At 42.9% G+C, this 19,184-nt stretch overlaps 1 protein-coding gene across 1 annotated transcript; it reads left to right on the forward strand.

Moving 5' to 3' along the window:
* The first annotated feature begins 5,811 nt into the window (after positions 1-5,811).
* On the forward strand, positions 5,812-18,083 carry SPCS3 (signal peptidase complex subunit 3). Its single transcript, XM_042934218.1, has 5 exons — positions 5,812-6,071; positions 7,516-7,589; positions 9,840-9,916; positions 13,449-13,564; positions 14,504-18,083. Exons 1-5 carry the CDS (start codon positions 5,929-5,931, stop codon positions 14,634-14,636), a joined length of 543 nt encoding a protein of 180 aa, XP_042790152.1. The 5' UTR covers positions 5,812-5,928; the 3' UTR covers positions 14,637-18,083.
* Positions 18,084-19,184: the final 1,101 nt, after the last annotated feature.

Below are 19,184 nucleotides of genomic sequence, written 5' to 3' on the forward strand. Positions count from 1 at the left end.
TTCATATAACCCGTGGCATTAATTTTTAAACAATATGTAACTCAAGGCTCTGTTCTAGTTAAATGTGATTATTACACCGAAGCTCGGGGAAAAAGTGTAACCACGACAACTGAAAGCAAGTAGTCTTTACTTTCAAAATCGATGTTTCGATGAAAATTGACTTTTAGCAGGGCCAATGCGAGTAGCTATCTTTTACTGAGTGCCTACGTGATTCAGGTGTTACGACGGGTAGTTTATACAATGCAAGCAGCAACATGTGTTTAATCCATGGGAAAAGATTTGTGCTACAGGCTGCTGTATGTTCTACAGAATGAGTAGTTGGAATCGTTCAATAATAGGAAATTATTTGAGTTTGAAAATTTTCAGAATTAACATTTGCATTAAGATAGTACTCACCATATGATTATGAGTAACTCAACTATTACAGATGCAAATGAATTGAAGTTTCAAACATTTGATAAAGTCCACAGAATAGCTGAGTTAAAAACAATTCTTTAAAAAATTTTTTTAAAATGTTTATTTATTTTTGAGAGAGAGAGAGAGAGAGAGCGCAGGGGAGGGGCAGAGAGAGAGGGAGACAGAATCTGAGCAGGCTCCAGCCTGTCAGCACAGAGCCTAACATGGGGCTCGAACTCATAAACCGAGAGATCATGACCTGAGCAGTAGTCGAACACTTATCCGACTGAATCACCCAGGCACCTAACACTACTCATTTAAAAAAAAATCTTTTTAATGTTTACTTACTTTTGAGAGGGGGGGAGGGGCAGAGAGAGAGGGAGACAGAATCCTAAGCAGGCTCCAGGCTCCCAGCTGTCAGCACAGAGCCCGACGTAGGGCTCGAACCCACGAACTGTGAGATCATGACCTGAGCCGAAGTCAGACACTTAATCTTCTGAGCCACCCAGGCGCCCCCAAAACAACTCACTTTTTACCTGTAGGATTATTTTTTAGATTTGTAATTATCCTTCTATAAAATTTTTGAGATGTGATTCATTTGCCTCACAGAATCGTGGATATTTTGTTTTAAAACAGAAAATAAAAACAGGCATTTAATGTCAACCCTCTGTCTCACCACATCTTCTCCCTCTGGTTTTCTGTTTCCGAGCTCCTTGAGGCTGGGACACGTGCCCCTCCCACCCACCTCCCTATAACCTGCAGGGTCAACTCTGCAGGTATTTAGACAATCCTGACGGCGGTAAGAAAGATTATCAGTGTATGAATACCCCTGTGCCCTGGAGTGGGGCATATGGGATCTGGGACCCAGCTATGGCAGCTTCGCTCCTTAGCACCCCCCCCTTAGTGGCTTCTCAGCCAGATGTAGCCTCAAATTACAATATCCCCTTTCCACTCTCGTCCCCATCCTAGACAGGATTGAGAGTCTGCCATGGTCTCTACCTCTGAGTTCAGCCTGACTATCCAATTTTGTACCTGGGAGTCTTGCCCTGAATGCCTACGAACATTCTATAGCCTGCACGGACACACCTTGTTCAATTACCACTTACCTGCCCAGGGCCTGAGTTCTACCTCTATTATAAGTTCCCCAACAGGGGGTTCTTCTCTTACAATCAGAATCACGCCTAATGAGTACATGTAATATGTCAAGATTACGTGGCCAGAAAACCCATCTTTAGAGAAAAGATTTACCAAGAATTATTTCTGAAAGAATTAAGGTAAATGGTCAAGATAGATCCCCCAATATCTGTCATCTATGTTTTATTCCAGCAACTCTCCCCAAACTGTTAAATAACTGTTATAAGATGTTACACACATAATAATTCTTACTTTAAAAACATTGATTTTAGGCTTATAATTCTAGAAGAATTGTAAGTTCACCTTAAGCTGAAAGGAGGAAGGGGAAATGCAAGGTCAAGTACAGAGAGGGCTCTGTATCCACATCTGTATCAAAAAGCTCAAGGAAGACAGAAAGTGAAGAAACACAGCTTGTAGACTGGCTAAAGTTTTGGCTCTTTATCTTGTTCGAGAGAAGGAAGACACGATCTATTCACTGCTTCCTTCTAAGGATCTTTGTGTCAGGAATCACTTGGGATCTTTCCCAGGAAAATTGTCACAAAAATTACCGACTGTTAATTATGGTAACTTAGAGTGAAGCATATCTTAAACAAATTAGCAACTTAAATGCAGAAAGACCCCCTAAGAGTTTATGTGTAACTCACATCTCCTATGCTGGTGTTTTCTGCATCACCACTGTCCTGGGAACACCCTTGGGGCACTGGGTTTTGCCTGCCTCTGCGGTAAAATCAGGGTAAATGGCAAGATGATTTTCTCAGCATTTGTTAACAGATCTGAGGCTGGGTCATAAGTCTTTTGCTTCCCCATCTGCTCTCGAATACCAGTCACTTATGACTGACTCCTGCAATGTGACACATGATTAAGCCACAGAAGCAGAATTTGTGCTTCAAGAATTTCAGTTTTAGTAGTATATTCAATCGCTTGAATGGTACCTCTTACTTCCTTCCACTCGAAAGATTCACAGAAGTGTAAGAGTGCAAAAAATTTAAACATATTCCAGCATTCAGGAGCTAAAATCTAGTACATTCTCTTGAAATTTTTTTTCTTTCAGAATAGACCTTTCAAAGTAAGGATATGAAGAATTCAGATATTTTCTTACTCCTTCTTTGTAAGTTACTAAGATGGAATAATATTGTTGCATATGGATGTTTAATTTATCAGGTATTCTCCGTAGTTAAAAGTCTGAGGGAAAAAAAGGTAATTTTAGGTATTACTCAGAGTTTTCTAACCTCTGCTATATATTGATTTAAAATTCTTTTCAGCTTACATACATAAATAAGGAGCACGAAAGTAACAGATCCACACAAAGAATATACTTGACTGAGATCATGACTTTTGCCTGATTGGTTCCCCTTCCAGGGAGGCCAGATGAGCTGATGAAGACACTGAATGGCTCAATGATTAAGAACAAGTAGTGAAAACATCTTCCCATCCGGTGCCGTGGACACGTGTAAAAGCAGAGGGTTGCGAAAATCAACATTAAGCGGGTAACTCAAGGTCAAGAGCTCAGAGAAATGTGTCCACATGAGTAAACAGAACAGGGCCTGCCACGAGCATTGGGGACAGAGGGGACAGAAGGGAGAAGGCAAGGAATCCAAAGGGCAGGCCGAATAAATGCAAGGTGCAATCCGTCAAAACAAGTAGGCAGTTTAGCGCCCGGAACTAAGGATGGAGCACGTTAGAAAGGCTTAGGATGATAAAAAAAAAAAAAAAAAAATTATGACTCTTTCCCTTACAGAATAGAATGGGGCTAGGTTTTCTTGGATTTTGGTAGAAATCCTTAAGAACATTCTTCATATGGAAATTTATGAAGCAGGAGATAGTCTTTGTGTTGGGGGTGTCCATGACCCCGTCAGTTTTGCTGATTTGCCATAAGGACTCACAGGACTTACATAGTCATACTCACAGCCAAAGACCATATTGCAGTAAAAGGATCACACAGTAGAGACAAAAAAGGGAAAACGTGCATGGGGACAAGTCCTCTCCAGAGGAGTCACAGAGGATGTGCTTAACTCCTCCAATAATGGGTTGGGACAGCACAGGTGAAATGTTGTCAACTAGGGAAGCATTAGACTCAGTGCCCAGGGTTTTCACGTGGGGATGGTCATCTAGGCACCCTCTGCCTGGCATGTCCCAAAATTCCAGAGTCCCCCAAATAAAGCAGGTGTTTGGCATCAGCCACATTGTTTCAACAGTTTACGTGCAGTGAGTCACTTATAATTTAGGGGAAGTTTTACATCAGTGCGGAGAATTATTTGCCAGCCAATTTTCTCGATGCCAGCCCAGGGCCAAGCCCGCAGGCGGTACTTCTAACGAGAGAGATGGCTCAGACCTGTTGTATTGACCCTTCCCATAACCATTCCCCCCTTTTATTTCCATTCCAGATGTGGCTGGCTTTGTTTGCCAATGGTTATCTGGAAACCTGTCTGTGATAAAGGTGACTCAAATGAGTTAAAGAACCTCACCTTGCATGGTCTGAATTTTCAGCTCGTACTCTAGAGTTTCAAGGGTCTGAATATATTATAACAGGGTAATTCCCCAAAGCCGACCTTGAGGTGGACTGCTCAGCTGGGACTAGCTCCCCTGGGATGTGTGTGGGTTTTCCAGTGACCAGATGTACGCACTGGCATGTAAGAGACATAGTTTCAACAGTGCATTTCTGAGTGAAGTCAGAGGGGGCCAGAAAGAGAGAAAAGTTGATGAGGTTCTTCAACTAAGAAAATGCCACAGGCTTCACTAGCAGCCTCTCTCTTTCCTGAAAGTGTAGTGTCTCTGGGACATGAGCAGAGAAGTTGGATATTAATTGCATAGACTATTCAATGACACCCAGCAAATTTGGATGTCTTTGATTGCCTAGGGAACATGGAAGGGCTTTTGGATCTTCATTTTCCTTGGGAGGGTGGGGTATGGATCCTCAGAAACCAATGTTCTGTGGTATAATTTCTTTTTTTTTTTTAAGTTTATTTATTTATTTTGAGGGGGAGAGAGAGAGAGTGCATGTGAGTGTGCATGGGAGGGGCTGAGAGAGGAAGGGAGAGAGAATCTCAAACAGGCTCGGACTGTCAGTACTGAACCCCACGAGGGACTCGAACTCACCAACCATGAGATCATGATCTGAGCTGAAATCAAGAGTCAGACGCTGAAAGGTCTGAGCTCCCCAGGCGCCCCTGGTATAATTTCTGATAGCCCCTCAAGGATACTCAAGAAACTAGTCTGATATGTCAAGAGGAGCAGGCTGCTGTCAACAAATGAGCTAACGTGTCATGCAGGGATATAGTCCAGTGCACACAGGCAGGCCAAACACAGTGGACTGAATGGCCAGATTCAAAAAGCAAGTGTGAGACAGGAGGGCCTGGGAATGAAGATCCGGAGTGCAGAGCCAAGACTCAGGGCCGTGACATATCGATGGCTTGCTAATTTAAAATATTTACACATTAAGGGGCGCCTGGGTGGCTCAGTCGGTTGAGCGTCAGACTTCCGCTCAGGTCATGATCCCGCAGTTCGTGGGTTCGGGCCCCACATCTGGCTCTGTGCTGACAGCTAGGAGCCTGGAGACTCCTTCAGATTCTGTATCTATCTCCTCTGCCCCTCCCCCGCTCGTGCTCTGTCTCTCTCTCTCCTCTCTCAAAAATAAATTAAAAAGCAAAATAAAATATTTATACATTGTGCTGTATGGCAATCCCACAGTAATTATCTCCTTTGATCTTAAGAACCCCGTGAGGTTATTCTTTTAGTTATGGGAAATGTCACGTTAAAATGCAAATATTTAAAATTGGTAGCAGCAGCTCTTAGCCGTCAGAAATAGCTTTAGCTGCAGTTGTAAGGCAAAGCATTACTGGGAACTGGACTGAGGTTTGACGTGGAAAGTAAAGTAAAGGCACACTGCTTTGGGGAACCGGGCGGCCACTCTTTCTGTCCCATACCCTCCCAAAAACTGTTGTAACTTTGACTCGATTTGACAAAGGGTAAGAGTTTTGTAAAGTGCTGCTTCCAACGCGCAGCCTCAGAACACACTCCAAACGAACTTGTTCTGCTGCTGGTTTCAAGCGCAAATTAATGAAATACCAGCACTCTGACCACCACACCGAAGGACCGGGAAAGAAGGGTGGGCGAGCCTAGCGGCCAAAGGAGAGGAAGCCAGGACAGGGGGCGGGTCTTCCGTAGCGAAACCCTTGCTCGCCGCTGATTGGTGGAGGCGATAGGCCGCGAGGGTGGGTGTGTCCCGGGAGGCGGGCGCGCGCGCGCGCGTCGGAGGACCGGAAAGGAGGCGGGGCCGCGGCGGCGCGCGCTCCCGGAACGCGCGCGGGCGCAGGCGGCGCGGATCGCAGGGAGCCGGTCCGCGGCCGGAACGGGGTCCCCCGTGTGCGTGTGGAACGGGGCTCGGGGCAGACGGTCGCGATGAACACGGTGCTGTCGCGGGCGAACTCGCTGTTCGCCTTCTCCCTGAGCGTGATGGCGGCGCTCACCTTCGGCTGCTTCATCACCACCGCCTTCAAAGACCGGAGCGTCCCGGTGCGGCTGCACGTCTCGCGGATCATGCTGTGAGTGCGGCCGAGGCCCGGCCGGCGGGGCGGGGCGCCTGGACCGGGCCGGGGTGGGCGTCGAGGCCGGGCCGCCGCGCCGGGGGCGGGGGGGGGGCCGCGGGGCAGGGCGTCCGGGGCCGCCCCCACCCTCCCCGCTGCCGAGCGGCCGTCGCCGCCGAGGGCGGACGCCCGGGTGGACGTCGCGGGCTTCCCGGCTTCCCCTCGAGCTCCCACCCCTCCGCCGCAAATTCCCGGGCTTGCTCTTAAATTTTAATTTTGAGTGTTACTCAGGCCAGTGCCTCCGCTTCCTTCCTGTTCCTCACTTCCCCCCGCCCGCGCCTGGCCAATGAGGGAGCAACACACCAGCAGAGCGGCGGCGCCGCCGGCCGCGCGCAGCCCGCCCGGTGCGCCGCCCGCTCGCCCGGGCTCCGGTGCGGTCCGCCCCGCCGCTGGTGAGCGCGCGGGGCCGGCCCCCCGCCGCTTTTGTCCTTCCTGCCTCAGCCGGCGGCGCACGCCTGCTGCCGCTTTGAAGTTGGCAGGAGGGGTCGGGATGCGCCGAGCGCGGTCGCCGTCCCAGCTCTCCGTTGCGGCGCGGTGGAGATGGTCTAAGTCCGCCGCGTGAATAAATCGGCGAAAATGCCAAAAATGGGATTCCAGAATGACGTTGTCGTTTCGTGAATGCTTTTGGGTTTTTTTCCTTCATAATGTTGGTTCTCTGGCACTTTTTTCTTGGATACGTTGCTTTCCCCCCCCCTGGTTCTCACCTCTTCTCTGTTCCATCTTGCATCAAGTTCACTCTCGTTCTTCAACGTCAGTTTCCTTGATTTCTTTGTCAGAGTCGCAGGCAAGCCAGTCCTCTAATCGCCGACTCCACCCCCCGCCACCACCCCCTTTTTTTTCTCTATTGCAGTTTATTAGATACTGTGTTTTAGATTCAAATAGACACAGGAACTGTTAGCTGGTGTTAATCTTGAGCAAGTTTCGTACCGTCCTGGACCTTAATTTCCTTTTGTCTAGAATGGAAATAATACCCAACTTGTAGGCTTGTTGGGCGAGGATTGAGATCGTAAAGAAAATATATTCTTCACCTGGCCCAGACACATAATAAGCACTCAATAAACAACAGTGGTTATCACTTTATCTTAGCTTCTTCCACACCACCTGTAGTCATCTGGAACCTTCTACCCATGCTATCGAAGTGCGTTACAGCAAGTGTTTACATTTTGAGCAGTTTTTACACCCCGCTAGGGATTCTTTGTTAAGGTATATGAATATGGCGAAAGACCGCATTTTGTATTAGATTAACATTTTTATCCTGTTTTCACACTTACAGGTTTTTCTGATTTTTACTTGTTTCTCTCTGGGATTGCTGTTGCACCTGTGCGTCCAGCTTTATGGAATTATGCGAATTGTGTGTGCTGTTATATTTGAAGGATGGTAATACTTTTGTCTTTATTTTTAGAAAAAATGTAGAAGACTTCACTGGACCTAGAGAAAGAAGTGATCTGGGATTCATTACATTTGATATAACGGCTGATATCCTTTAAGAAAACGTTTTATTGCTTTCTTTATAGTTGTATAATGATACACATGTTGCTTAGTGATTTTTGACTATCTCCTGAATCAGCCATACTTTAGTTTCTTTTTTTAAAAATATAATTTATTGTCAAACTGGCTCCCATACAACACCCAGTGCTCATCCCAACAAGTGCCCTCCTCAATGCCCATCACCCATTTTCCCCTCTCCGTCACCCCCCACCAACCTTCAGTTTGTTCTCTGTATTTAAGAGTCTCTAATGGTTTGCCTCCCTCCCTCTCTGTAACTCTTTTTTCCCCCCTTCCCTTCCCCCATGGTCTTCTTCTGTTAAGTTTCTCAAGATAAACATCTGCACCCTTGAGTTTCTATGTTTCTATTAGTAAGAGGTTTCATACCTTTTCATTCACACTTTGAAAAAAATTATTTTTGGATTCTTCAGTTATCATTTTATGAACCTACTTTAAATTGTTCACAGAGACATTAACTAGATTGAAAGCTGTAAGAGAGTTTGAATCTGTATTTCAGAAAGAAAAAACCAGGTTGTTTGGATTACAGAAAGAAAGATGTTACCAGTGCTCAGCTTATGTAGATGGAATCTTTCACGTACAATCCCAAGTATAGATCCATATTTTACGATAGCAGATATACGTAGATGGAATATTTTATGTACAGTCCCAAGTAAAATATCCATATTTTACAGTAGCAGAGAGAAACCTAGGTTAAAAAAGTGAATTGGCATCTCTTAAGGTTTAGAAGATCATTATCAGAATGGTCATTGGTAAACTGTATGAGCATTTTGCCATTATCGTTTTTTTATAAGTACTTTTATCATAGGAGTCAGAAAAATCTTAATATTTAAAGGAGTTAATTTAAAATGAGGATGATTTAATATTTTCTCTTTATCTTGAGTTTCTACCTTTGGAAACTGTTCATTTTGGCCAATCCAGTCTTCTGGGGTCTCGGTAGCGTTGTTCCCTGCCCCTTCCAGTGCAGTCACCTGGCTCTTTAAGACCTCGGTATTAAAATTGGCTCTGGTGATGGCACTGTCTGAACTTGGGTAAAGCACCTGTCTGTCAAAGCAGATAACATTCCCGGAGAGTTTACCTGATACGGCTCTTTACTGCCATGGAATTACTTTAACTGGACTTTTTAGAAATAAAATGTTGAGTTTAGAAAGAGACTAAGAATTAGCTCTCTAGACACTTTTTCAGGAAATAGAGTGCACCGTGACAACAGTCCCATGGTAAACTTGGTATGTCTGCTTTTGAGTCTTCACGTCATTTTAAAACTAGTAAGGAGCTTGGATCTCTTGTGAAAGTAGTAGCTTGTGTACCTGGAGAATTACAGTGAAATTTCCTGATCTCTCAACAACTGTACATATTCAGTCTCATTTGTAGTTAAGTCAGATTTTCTTAATGCTGCTGCTACACTTGAAATTGTGCCCTTTCTTCTAAAGCGCTATCCTAGACTTCTCCATTCTCCTGCAGTAGTGTGATTCTTAGCGAATACACATGTCTAAACGTGGAATGAAATAGATGTGTTGCTGTCGGTATGAAAATGCACATAATGAAAAGACTTCACCATTTACATATAATACTTAATAAAAACGCAAACATTAACTCCGTTCATTTCCCAGTGACACAGCTCTTGTGTTGAATCCTCATGAATTTTTTTTTCTTCACTCTGATAGGCTGATGAAATCAAATTGGTATTCAACTGCATATTCTTACCAAAGCACTTCATGGATTGAGACATTTTGGTCTCTGCTGGCATGTGTCCAAAAGCAACGTGGACAATTTATTATACTTCGTGTAATTAACATGAGCTAGTTCATGTTTGCTTATCAGTAAATTTAAATGGCGAGGGCTGGTTATCCTTTAGAACATCCATGGAATCGAAAGTGCTTGAAGGATTAAATCCTCTTTCTTTTAGGCTTAGTCGATGTCACAGAAAGCTAAATTTTGTATTGCTCTGTTATTATTAACCGAAGAATCTCAGCTAGTAATGCCTAGAGGTGTGGGGTGATAATGCTAATAATCTTGCTGATATATTTTTCTTTGAAATGAGCTAGATTTTGCGATATATATATATACATATCATGTATTTTTACTAAATTAGTGTCTCACTATGTTTCTGGCCCACCTCTCCTTTTTTTCTATTTTAGTATTAGTATTGTGGATAATTATGAACAAGAGTGGTTTAAAAGTGGTATGCTGCCTCATGATTTATATATTCCTTAATTTATTTACATCTAGAGAACATATTTGATTGGAATGTTAAGCAATTGTTTCTTTATTTATCAGCAGAATATTCAACAAAAAATAATGTAAGTATATATATACACATATCTAAGTTTTAATAGGTCTTTAAAACCTCATTAGTTAATAGATCATTAAAACCTGATTTTATTTATTTATTAATTTATTTTAAATGTTTATTTATTTTGAGAGAGAGAGAGAGTGTGTGTGCTCGTGAGCACACAGGAGAGGGACAGAGAGGAGAGAGAGAATCCCTAGAATCCCGCGAAAAGGGACATCATGACCTGAGCTGAAATCAAGAGTGGGACGCCCAGCCGACTGAGCCACCCAGGTGCTCCAAGAATATAAATTGTATATATTTGGAGTATCTGACCTGAGGAGTTTGGTAAAAATCACAGGCCTGCGGAGAGGTGATTCTACTAAGAAAACATCTCCTTTGGTAGCCTCTGTCTTTTTTCTGCTTCTGTAGCTCTCTAGTATTGTGGTCCCCTGATTGGGGTGCGGACGGGGCAGTCCATAAGGAAAACCGTTCAGAGCCATTTTTTCCTCTCTTACGGATCTAGGAAGAGTTGCCAGTTTTTCAGTTCATTAGCTTTTTACTGGCTGTTCGGATGGAGTGGCCGCTTCCAAGCTCCTCACGCGCCATACTGGAAAGAAGTTGATCTGTATGTTTCTCTGTTTAAAATAAAAGGGAAAGAAGCTTTACTAATACTTGCAATACGGGCTGACGTTAATATTCACACTCAGTCCCTAAGTCAGGTGATTACGTGTCTCCTACAACATGCAGCGTCCCTGGAGGAAGATGAATTCAGCGGGCAGGAGGTTGACCACACTGCCTGCATTTCTTCATTCATTCATTTTCAGCATTTTGTAAGGTGCAGTATAATCCAATTGAGTGGGTGATATTACCTATTTCTTTTAAGTTTACTTTTATTTTGAGAGAGAGCGTGCAGGGGAGGAGCAGAAAGAGGGAGGGAGGGAGAAAGAGAGAGAGAGAGACTGAGAGACTCCCAAGCAAGCTCCATGCTGTCAGTACAGAGCCCGATATGGATGGGGCTTGAGCCCACGAACCGTGAGATCATGACCTGAGCCAAGATCAAGAGTTGGCTGCTTAACCCACTGAGCCGCCAAGGTTCCTCTGATGTTATCTATTTTTAAATAAACGAATCCTCACAAAATGGAAAAAATGGTCGAAAAGATTCCTGCAAAGGAATCACAGGTTGAAAATGTGAATGGTTCAACCACATGTAAGCAACAGGAAAGGGGCAGAGCTGGTGGGTTTCTTTCTCTTGGGAGCTGCTTAGCCACAGTGGATTAAAAAAAGAGAGAGCTGAGATCTAATAAAAAAGTTGGCTGAGAAAATTCAACATTGGTCAGGAATACTATTTGAAATGCAAATTTGCCTTGACTGTCAGTGATGATATCATCCGAAAGTAGTAATGTGTACTGTGCACATCATTTGTAAATAAAAATGCATCTTTTGGGGTTTGTGCTCAAAATAATTTGTGATCGAAAATCTTTGGAGACCATTTCCAATGATAAGGTCAGGAAGGATGTTGCTGAATGCTGGGTGTACGAGGAAATGGGGGTGAGGCATTGCTGCTCGGGTGTCACACTCTTCAGGCCAGTTTTCTTTCCACAGCTTTGGAGAAAGGTATGTGAATCAACAAACTCTGTGAGCTGTATTTACGGCTCTCATTACCCATGTATGTAATTAAAAACTGTAAAGGTGACAAATATTTGAATCATGTCAGATCAGTTTAAAATCCATCTAAATATTTCTATTTTTCTTCTCATGTGAACTATTTTGATAGTCTTACCAAGCCGTATATCTCCAGTTAACATTTGTCTGTTGGGAAATATTTTCCTTTGCTTTGGAGTTGTATGGGATTCACCAATTATTTACTTAAAAGTAATCTTTCTAATCATAAACTAGAGTTTATCAGAAGTTTTGTAATGAAAAGCTACTAAACTATTAGGTTAAAACACTGCTAAAATTGTTAATTTGTAGATTGAAACTTACTGGTCCATTTTGATTTAGAGCTTTTTTTGCAGATAAGAGTAAGGGTTGAGATATTTGTATGGAGTGTCACTAAAACAGAAATCCCCTGAAAGTGTCAAGTGAATGATTGTGATAAATGAATTAAAATACAAAAGTAAAATCCATGGAATTAAAATGTGCTTCTTTGTTATTTCACCTAAGTCACTCTCGTGTTTGTTACCATACAGTCTGGAGATAATTCGTATTTAGAGATGAGTCTACTTCTGTATGTTATTTGAACTATATTTCCTTTCAAGGGATGAAAAATTAATCAACTTTATCTGTTGATTGGTTTGATTAGTTAACTGCAATTTTTCGTATTTCAATTCATTTTACATTTATTTTAAGCATACCTTTTATACCACAAAATGTGTTAGGCACTCGGATTATTGGGTTGGATGAGTTTTGGTCCTTGTCCTTGAGAATCAACAAAATGTTAGAAGGGTCATTTAGAAAAACTTACTCTGAAGGTAAGAGTAATGACTGTATACACACATACTATTCTACAGGTCTCAACAAATTATCCAAATTTATGTGTCACCTTGGCGACAGGTGTACCTAAGTCATATTCATAATTCTGGTTTACCCCAGTGTGACTAGTAAGTTAATACAACTTGGAACTTTGCCACGTCATTGCTTTGGTGAATGAATAAATGTATATAAGATGTCATTTCACTTCGGCATATCTTTGTATGTTCTTCAGTCTCGATGTTTCTGTTTAATCTTCGCGGTTTTATGGTGAAGATTTGAAACCTCTTAGAAATTACTTCCACATTCCTTTTTAGTGAGCACAGTCCCCACATGCTGGCAGTTGGCCTCCCAGGCTAATAATGCATAATAGCTTTATAAGAACAGATGTCTTGGGATTTAGTAGTGATCACAAATGTGTTTTGTCTTCATTTTATGCCCCTCATTTTCCAAACAGAACTTGCTTTTGATATGTCAAAATAGCGGTTTCAAAGAATTGGCTTCTAGAATGTTGCCATAAATGAAACAATGATGTGCCTATGGTTAATTTAAGGGAAAAATATTTAGAAGGCTTCATTTCTTTAGTGATTCTTCGATAATTTAAAGACCTTGGAGATACGTAAATATTCATGATCTAATCTGGCTGCAGTGACCCCTGTTAACAGTGTGACGGACCAGGAATAGTTGCCTCAGTTTCCCTGACACTATGCAGAGTCCACACTGAGCTGGGCAGGAGAGGTGATTTACGAGAATGCTTTCCTTCCAGGGATTCTAATCCCTTCTGTGTCTCCAAGGGCCTCTCTCTGGAGAGCGAGTAGGTCTACACCCTCGGAATAAGCTGTGGGGGCCCTAAATGACAGTTGCCTTAGCAAAAGCAGTGATTTCCTGGGAGATCATCTTTTGTCCCAGCAAAGCTCAACTTCTTATGTGTGTCCTCTTGTTATTATTTTGTGTGCTTTAAGATTTTAGCAATTCCCTCAAAAGTTGTATCATTAATATAAATTAAACTATTTGCTTAGCACTGCTTTGAATTTGAAGTGACAGAGGTGAATTTCTGATGAGCTGTCTAATTCATTTTCATTTTAATGTAGGCTCTCAACCAAGTAGTCCTTTGGGACAAGATTGTTCTGCGAGGTGATAATCCAAAGCTGCTGTTGAAAGATATGAAAACAAAATATTTTTTCTTTGACGATGGAAATGGCCTCAAGTGAGCAATTCTTTGTCCTTCTTTACTTGTAATTGTGCGGGGGAGAGAACGATGTAAAGTATTTTTTATTTTAAAGAAAAAGATTAGAGGGTACAAAGAGGACAGTTGAGAAAGAAGAAAAGTATATGGATCCAAACCAGAGGATTGGGTAGAAATCCTGTCACAGTAACTGGGATTTAGGAAAAGCACACAGTTTCTTGCAGTACGTGAACCCCGGTCACGCTCAGAAAGCCCTCAGATGCTTCCAGTCCCAAGTGCGCAGGGGGCCTGGGCTGTCCCACCTGCGGTAGGACTGTGGTTGGCAGGGGGCTCCTTATGGAACACGGGGAGGGAAGTTCTCGGGGACCCTTAATGGAGAAATAGTGCATCCATCCAGGAGGTGACACTGAGGGCCGTTGCTGTGCTTCTCTGAACTTCCCTGAACCTCAGTTTCCTTTCACACCCAGTGAAGGAATTAGAATGGCTGGTCTTTTGGGGTCATTTTTAGCTCTTAAGCTCTGCGAGTAAACATTGGAAAGGATTTTAGGGGAGAGCTGTTTTAACCAAAGCTCTGGTTTTGCAGACGAAAAATTGCCAGCCGTGAGAAATTGTGATGTGTTCACAATCTAGACAAGGATAGAATTAGATTGCAAATCATTGCCTGCTGACATCTAGCTCAAATCTCTTTATATTCTCTGTGTTTTACTCATTTAAGCTTTTTGGCTGGTGGTTCTAATAACTGTAACTGAGTGAATTTAGGTAGGTCATCATGGGATGCCTGCAAATAGAATGCGGGTCCCTGGGATTTCAGAAGACGAGAAAACTTCTGTTGATAGATGAGGGTTCCAGTTGCAAATAGCTAGTTCTATAGTATTTGAGCCTCAGTGCTTGAATTAAAATGTTTTGTTTGAACTAAAAATGTTTCTGCTGACATCCGTTTATTATTATATCTTTTTATAGGGGAAACAGGAATGTCACTTTAACCCTGTCTTGGAACGTTGTACCAAATGCTGGAATTCTACCTCTTGTGACAGGATCAGGTCATGTATCTGTCCCATTTCCAGATACATATGAAATAACGAAGAGTTATTAGATTATTCTGAATTTGAAGCAACATATTTTTATACTTAATGAATCATATCTCATTTTTCTCTTCCCTTGTATCTTCATTTGTTTTTTCGGTTGTTACTTTTTTGGGGGGGGGCATAAGACTAACATCAAAAGGCATATTTGAAAGGTTAATGTGCTATTTAGACTCAATTTTACAAACAAAACACACACAAAAGAAGGCCACCAGAGTGGAGTATTACAAAAATAAGACAACTACATAATAAAGATTTGTAACAAATTTATCTTGGAGATATTCCCTGTATGTCCATGATTCTTTATGGAATAGAAAGTGAGCATGAAGAGTTGTTAAAACTTTTAGGTGCCTGTGGACTTATGAGAATGCTATTTTATGCCTTGCATTCATGCAGGTTCACATCGGATGTGATTCAGAAGCGGACATTCTCTTTGAGGGTGTGTCTCATTACTGGAAGCACTAAGATGGTTATTTGTGAGACACCTGGTTTATAAAACAGCCAAGAGGGACGGGATTTTGTTCCATTTGTCTTAGGAATGCCCCATGATGCTTGGTTTTCTTACAGGTGACGAGCAACCTTCTCCACTTAAAGACTAAATACCTCTTTATAAGCTGGAAATCATTCTAACTCACTTTAAAGTCTCTTAAGTCAACCAAATATGTGTGTCTCAGTGCTTTCTCTAAAATTGTTCCTTTGTATTATATCTTTGTGTGAACTTTTAGCATTGCCATTGAAAGTTGAGAACGTTTGCATGGTTTACCTTCTGAGTTAAGTTTGTTTTCGTGAGCATGCCTCGTGCCACTGAGTGGTAATTATTTAAAATTTTTTGTAGGTCCACATTTTAATAATTATTGCGGTAATAATCAGTATTTGTTGGTGTGCTTTTCCACTTAGAAGCACTCTCATATGTTTTACTATGTGTTCTCCTCGATAATCTAATGAGGTAAGTAGTTCGAATGTTAGGTCTTTGCAGATGAAGAAACTGACACCCGGAAGTTTATTGAATTGCTTTGTGGTTACCTAGCAAGGAAGGGAGTTAAAAGTTCCCTCAGATTATCTCTAAGCCTGTCCTTTCTCCTGTAGCTCTGATTACCGGCTAATCAGAATTCACTTCCAATTTTCATTATGTTTTCTGTGACCCTGGACCCTCTTTCGGCCTCTCCTTAAAGCGGTTTCCCATCCTGTATGGAAGTGACTAATTTTCAGGCTGCCAACAACTTCTACAGAGAGGATCTCTGGTTTCATTCTCTGCATAAATTAATTTTACTTTGTGAAAAGTAGAAGAATCCAAATGTATATAGAAATAATTTAAATGCAGAATAATACACAGTTGAATATATGATCATATTTAACATGATTTTTTCTTACTGTGAACCAATAAATGCCCTCAAGGAAGCAAGTACAAATCAATTACCCTTAAAAGCAAGACCAGACACTGTAGTTACACTCTCAGCAGTAACCAAAAAGGGCTAATGTTTTCTAAGAATAGGTTTAAGCTAACAGTTGTTCCATTTACCTCCTATGAAACACCTCCCCATTTCCTTACATTGGTTTTAGCGGTCACTGTGTGTGATCCCGTGGTTTGTGTCAAAGGTTGCAGGTGTCCGATCACCAGTACCAGAGTGGGTGTGGCCCCCAGCTTCTTCATTCAGCTGTTCAGGGTCTCGGTTTCTTTATCTGTAGGACGGAGTTGGAGAGTCCTTAACTTAAACAGTGGTTCTTTTATAACCACAGGAGTCTGAAATGCGTGGTATCTGTTCAGCAGAGACTGAACAGAAAAGCCCTTTAGTAATGTGACGACAAGAAGGTGACCAGAAGACTAACACACAACTGTTCCTCCTGATTTGACTTTGTTTCTGTTAGATTTTGTACCCAGAAAATTTAACTTTCTATAGTTTGTACAGATGTTACACGTGGAAGCGTAGTATCCGTAGGTGTCTCGGCTGAACCCAGGGTGCGTTCGTGAAGGCGGGCCCAACCAGGTGCAGGCGCCCGTGTGGTGGTTCCCTACACCTCTGTGATGGCGCATGTGCTAGGTTGCCGGAGACAAATGTTGAAGTTTACTTGAGTTGAAGTTTATTTGACCAGTTCGCCCGCTTCTTGGGAGTTTGGTGAGGAAGAGGAGCAGAAAGATCCCAGTAGCACAATGGTTAGGTTTTGGTTTCTACTGAACTTTGGGCAACTGCTCAGGACAAGAATGCTCCAACGTGGGAATAAGAAACCTCTGTCTCAGGAACTCATTTTTGGGTCGCACGGTTTTGTTGGTTGACCGTGATTCTTCATAAAAACAGATGGCCTTGTGTTCAGTTTGATCAGCATATCATCTGCCTTAGTGTCTGTGTTTTCAAGAAGTCTTACAAAGTCCAAGGCTTCAGATTGAACAGAAACCTAAGTGTTAGAAATGTCTGAGCCCAGAGAGGATCTTGGGAAAGGAGAACGATTGCAAGAAACATACCTAAAAGAATTCTGGTTAGAAACCAAGTAATTTGCAGTTCGCACACATCGTCCTTTTCTGTAGCAGGTTAGCCTAGAGAAGCTCTGTCAGTGCTTTTTTATTTCCCCAGTTGATTACATTTGGTTTCTTGATGCTTAAAGGAAAATAACAGAAAACTGACGCTTCAGAGATTCCTAAGGGTGTAATGGGAAAGTGGGTGATTGTAAATTTCCTATTTTGGAATTGTTTTACAGTTCTTTGGTGGGTCTGGCCGGCTTAGTAATAGCACGAAGATGGGTCTTTAAGGTTGTATCAGACATTTTTCCCCCAATATTCTATCTAAAGCTTCGTGATTGAAAGCTTCGGGTCTTTGAGGTATAGGTTACTGGAGGTGCTATTTTGTAATATTGTGAATTGACGTGAGCTGAGTGTAGGGAGAAAAACCGTAAGCTGTGAACTTTGGTAGTAAAACAACACCTATTTGTTTCAGACACTTTGTTTTTAGTAGAGAGCCTGTGTATGTTCTGTGTGACTGCCAGTGGGTTTAAAGAGGTCTCTTTCAAAAGTTGCACGTTTTGAAGCGATTTAGGAAATTGTTTACTTTACAAATAACAGATTCGTAAGAAAAAAAATTCATGAAAATACTGAAGATATGTTTGAGGATTTTCGTAATTGCAATAAACAGCCTTTTTTTCTAATGAAGATGAATTTTGTTTACGAGTAAAAGTGTGCATTTTAAAAGACTTTCAGATACATGCTTTTTATGTCAAGCTGCTGAACTAGAAGAAAATGAAGCCAAGTCGAGTAAACTTAAGTTTTCTTTTTTTTTTTCTTTTTGTGGGGTGGGTGGTGGGGGGAGGTTATTTACATCTAAAATATCTTCTCCAGACACTGTATGCTCCTTTCCTAGACTGTAAGCTCTTTGAGGGCAGTCCTGTCGGATTTGTCTTTGTATCTTTCCCGCGCCTAGCACAGTGCCTTGCACGGAACAGGCGCCTAATAAATACGGATGATGAATGAAGTCCTTTGTCTTTGTGGCCAAACCGCGGGGGCTGCTTTGTTGCCCACACTCTCCCTGCCTGGTGAGTGCCGCCGGCTTCCCTTCTTGAGCTCCCGGTGACGTGGGGTGAGTCTTGTTTGCTTGCAGCCCCGTTAGGCTGCTGAGTGGAGGCCGGGATGCTGCTCCTCCTGCTTCCGTGAGCCGTGTTCTCCCAGCCCTCACTTTTGATCGTGAGCGAGCCAAGGGGTAGTGAGTGAAGGAGGAGAGTGATCTGGAAAGTGCTTTACTCTAGTAGGAGAAAACCACAACCTAGACCCGACTCAAAATCTGCAAGATGCGTGCTTAGCTCCTGAAGAAATTGGTGGGAAATGCGGGTGCCTCCGTGTCAAGGTCTGGTTTGCCGAGCCTGCACCGGTTTGGCCCCCAGCCCTCAACACGTCTGGCTCACGGGGCTGCACTGAACCTACGCATTTCCGGAAAATTCCACTTTTTATCTATCCTTTATCTACCTGAGAAGAGAGAGGAGTTTCGAAGAAAACAGAACGTTTCCCAGGGAACTCAGCCAAAGCAACTCCCTCAAGGATAGAAAATCAGCTGACTTCAGTGGGCACTTGTGTTTTAAAGCCTAAGCGTATGTTATTTGGGAGGATACGAGAGGTCAGGCCAGCTTTTGGCTTTGTTGTCTTACCCCGCATCAGAACTTCAGTGCTTAGATCTGTGTTGTACTCGCCAGGTCGTAGGTTAAAGCAAGAATCCGGGGCTCAGAAAACCGTCGCCTGATTCCTGAGTTCTTCCTGCAGAGAGAAGAGTGCATAGCTTTGGCAGGTGTGCCCTGTTCCACCTGAAGAGACCTGGAGCTGAAAGTAGCTTCCCAGCTGGGCCTTCCCCTCCCCCGCGAGAGTAGCGACGAGGCATCTCCTTTCTGGAACGTGGGCGCTTCCCGCACATCCCGCTGGCGCATCTGTTGAGTGTAGCTGGCAGCAGGCACCTGGGAGGAGAAAAGCAAGCGTGCTGATTGGCAGGGGATCCGTGAGACAAAGCCTCTGCTCTTTTCTTCTATCGGCCACCACTTCTGCGCCCCTTGCCCCGCTCCCTTGCGGGGCTCGGAAGGGCTGTAACCTG

Source organism: Panthera leo, chromosome B1, assembly GCF_018350215.1.
Source record: "Panthera leo isolate Ple1 chromosome B1, P.leo_Ple1_pat1.1, whole genome shotgun sequence".
Lineage (NCBI taxonomy): Eukaryota > Metazoa > Chordata > Mammalia > Carnivora > Felidae > Panthera > Panthera leo.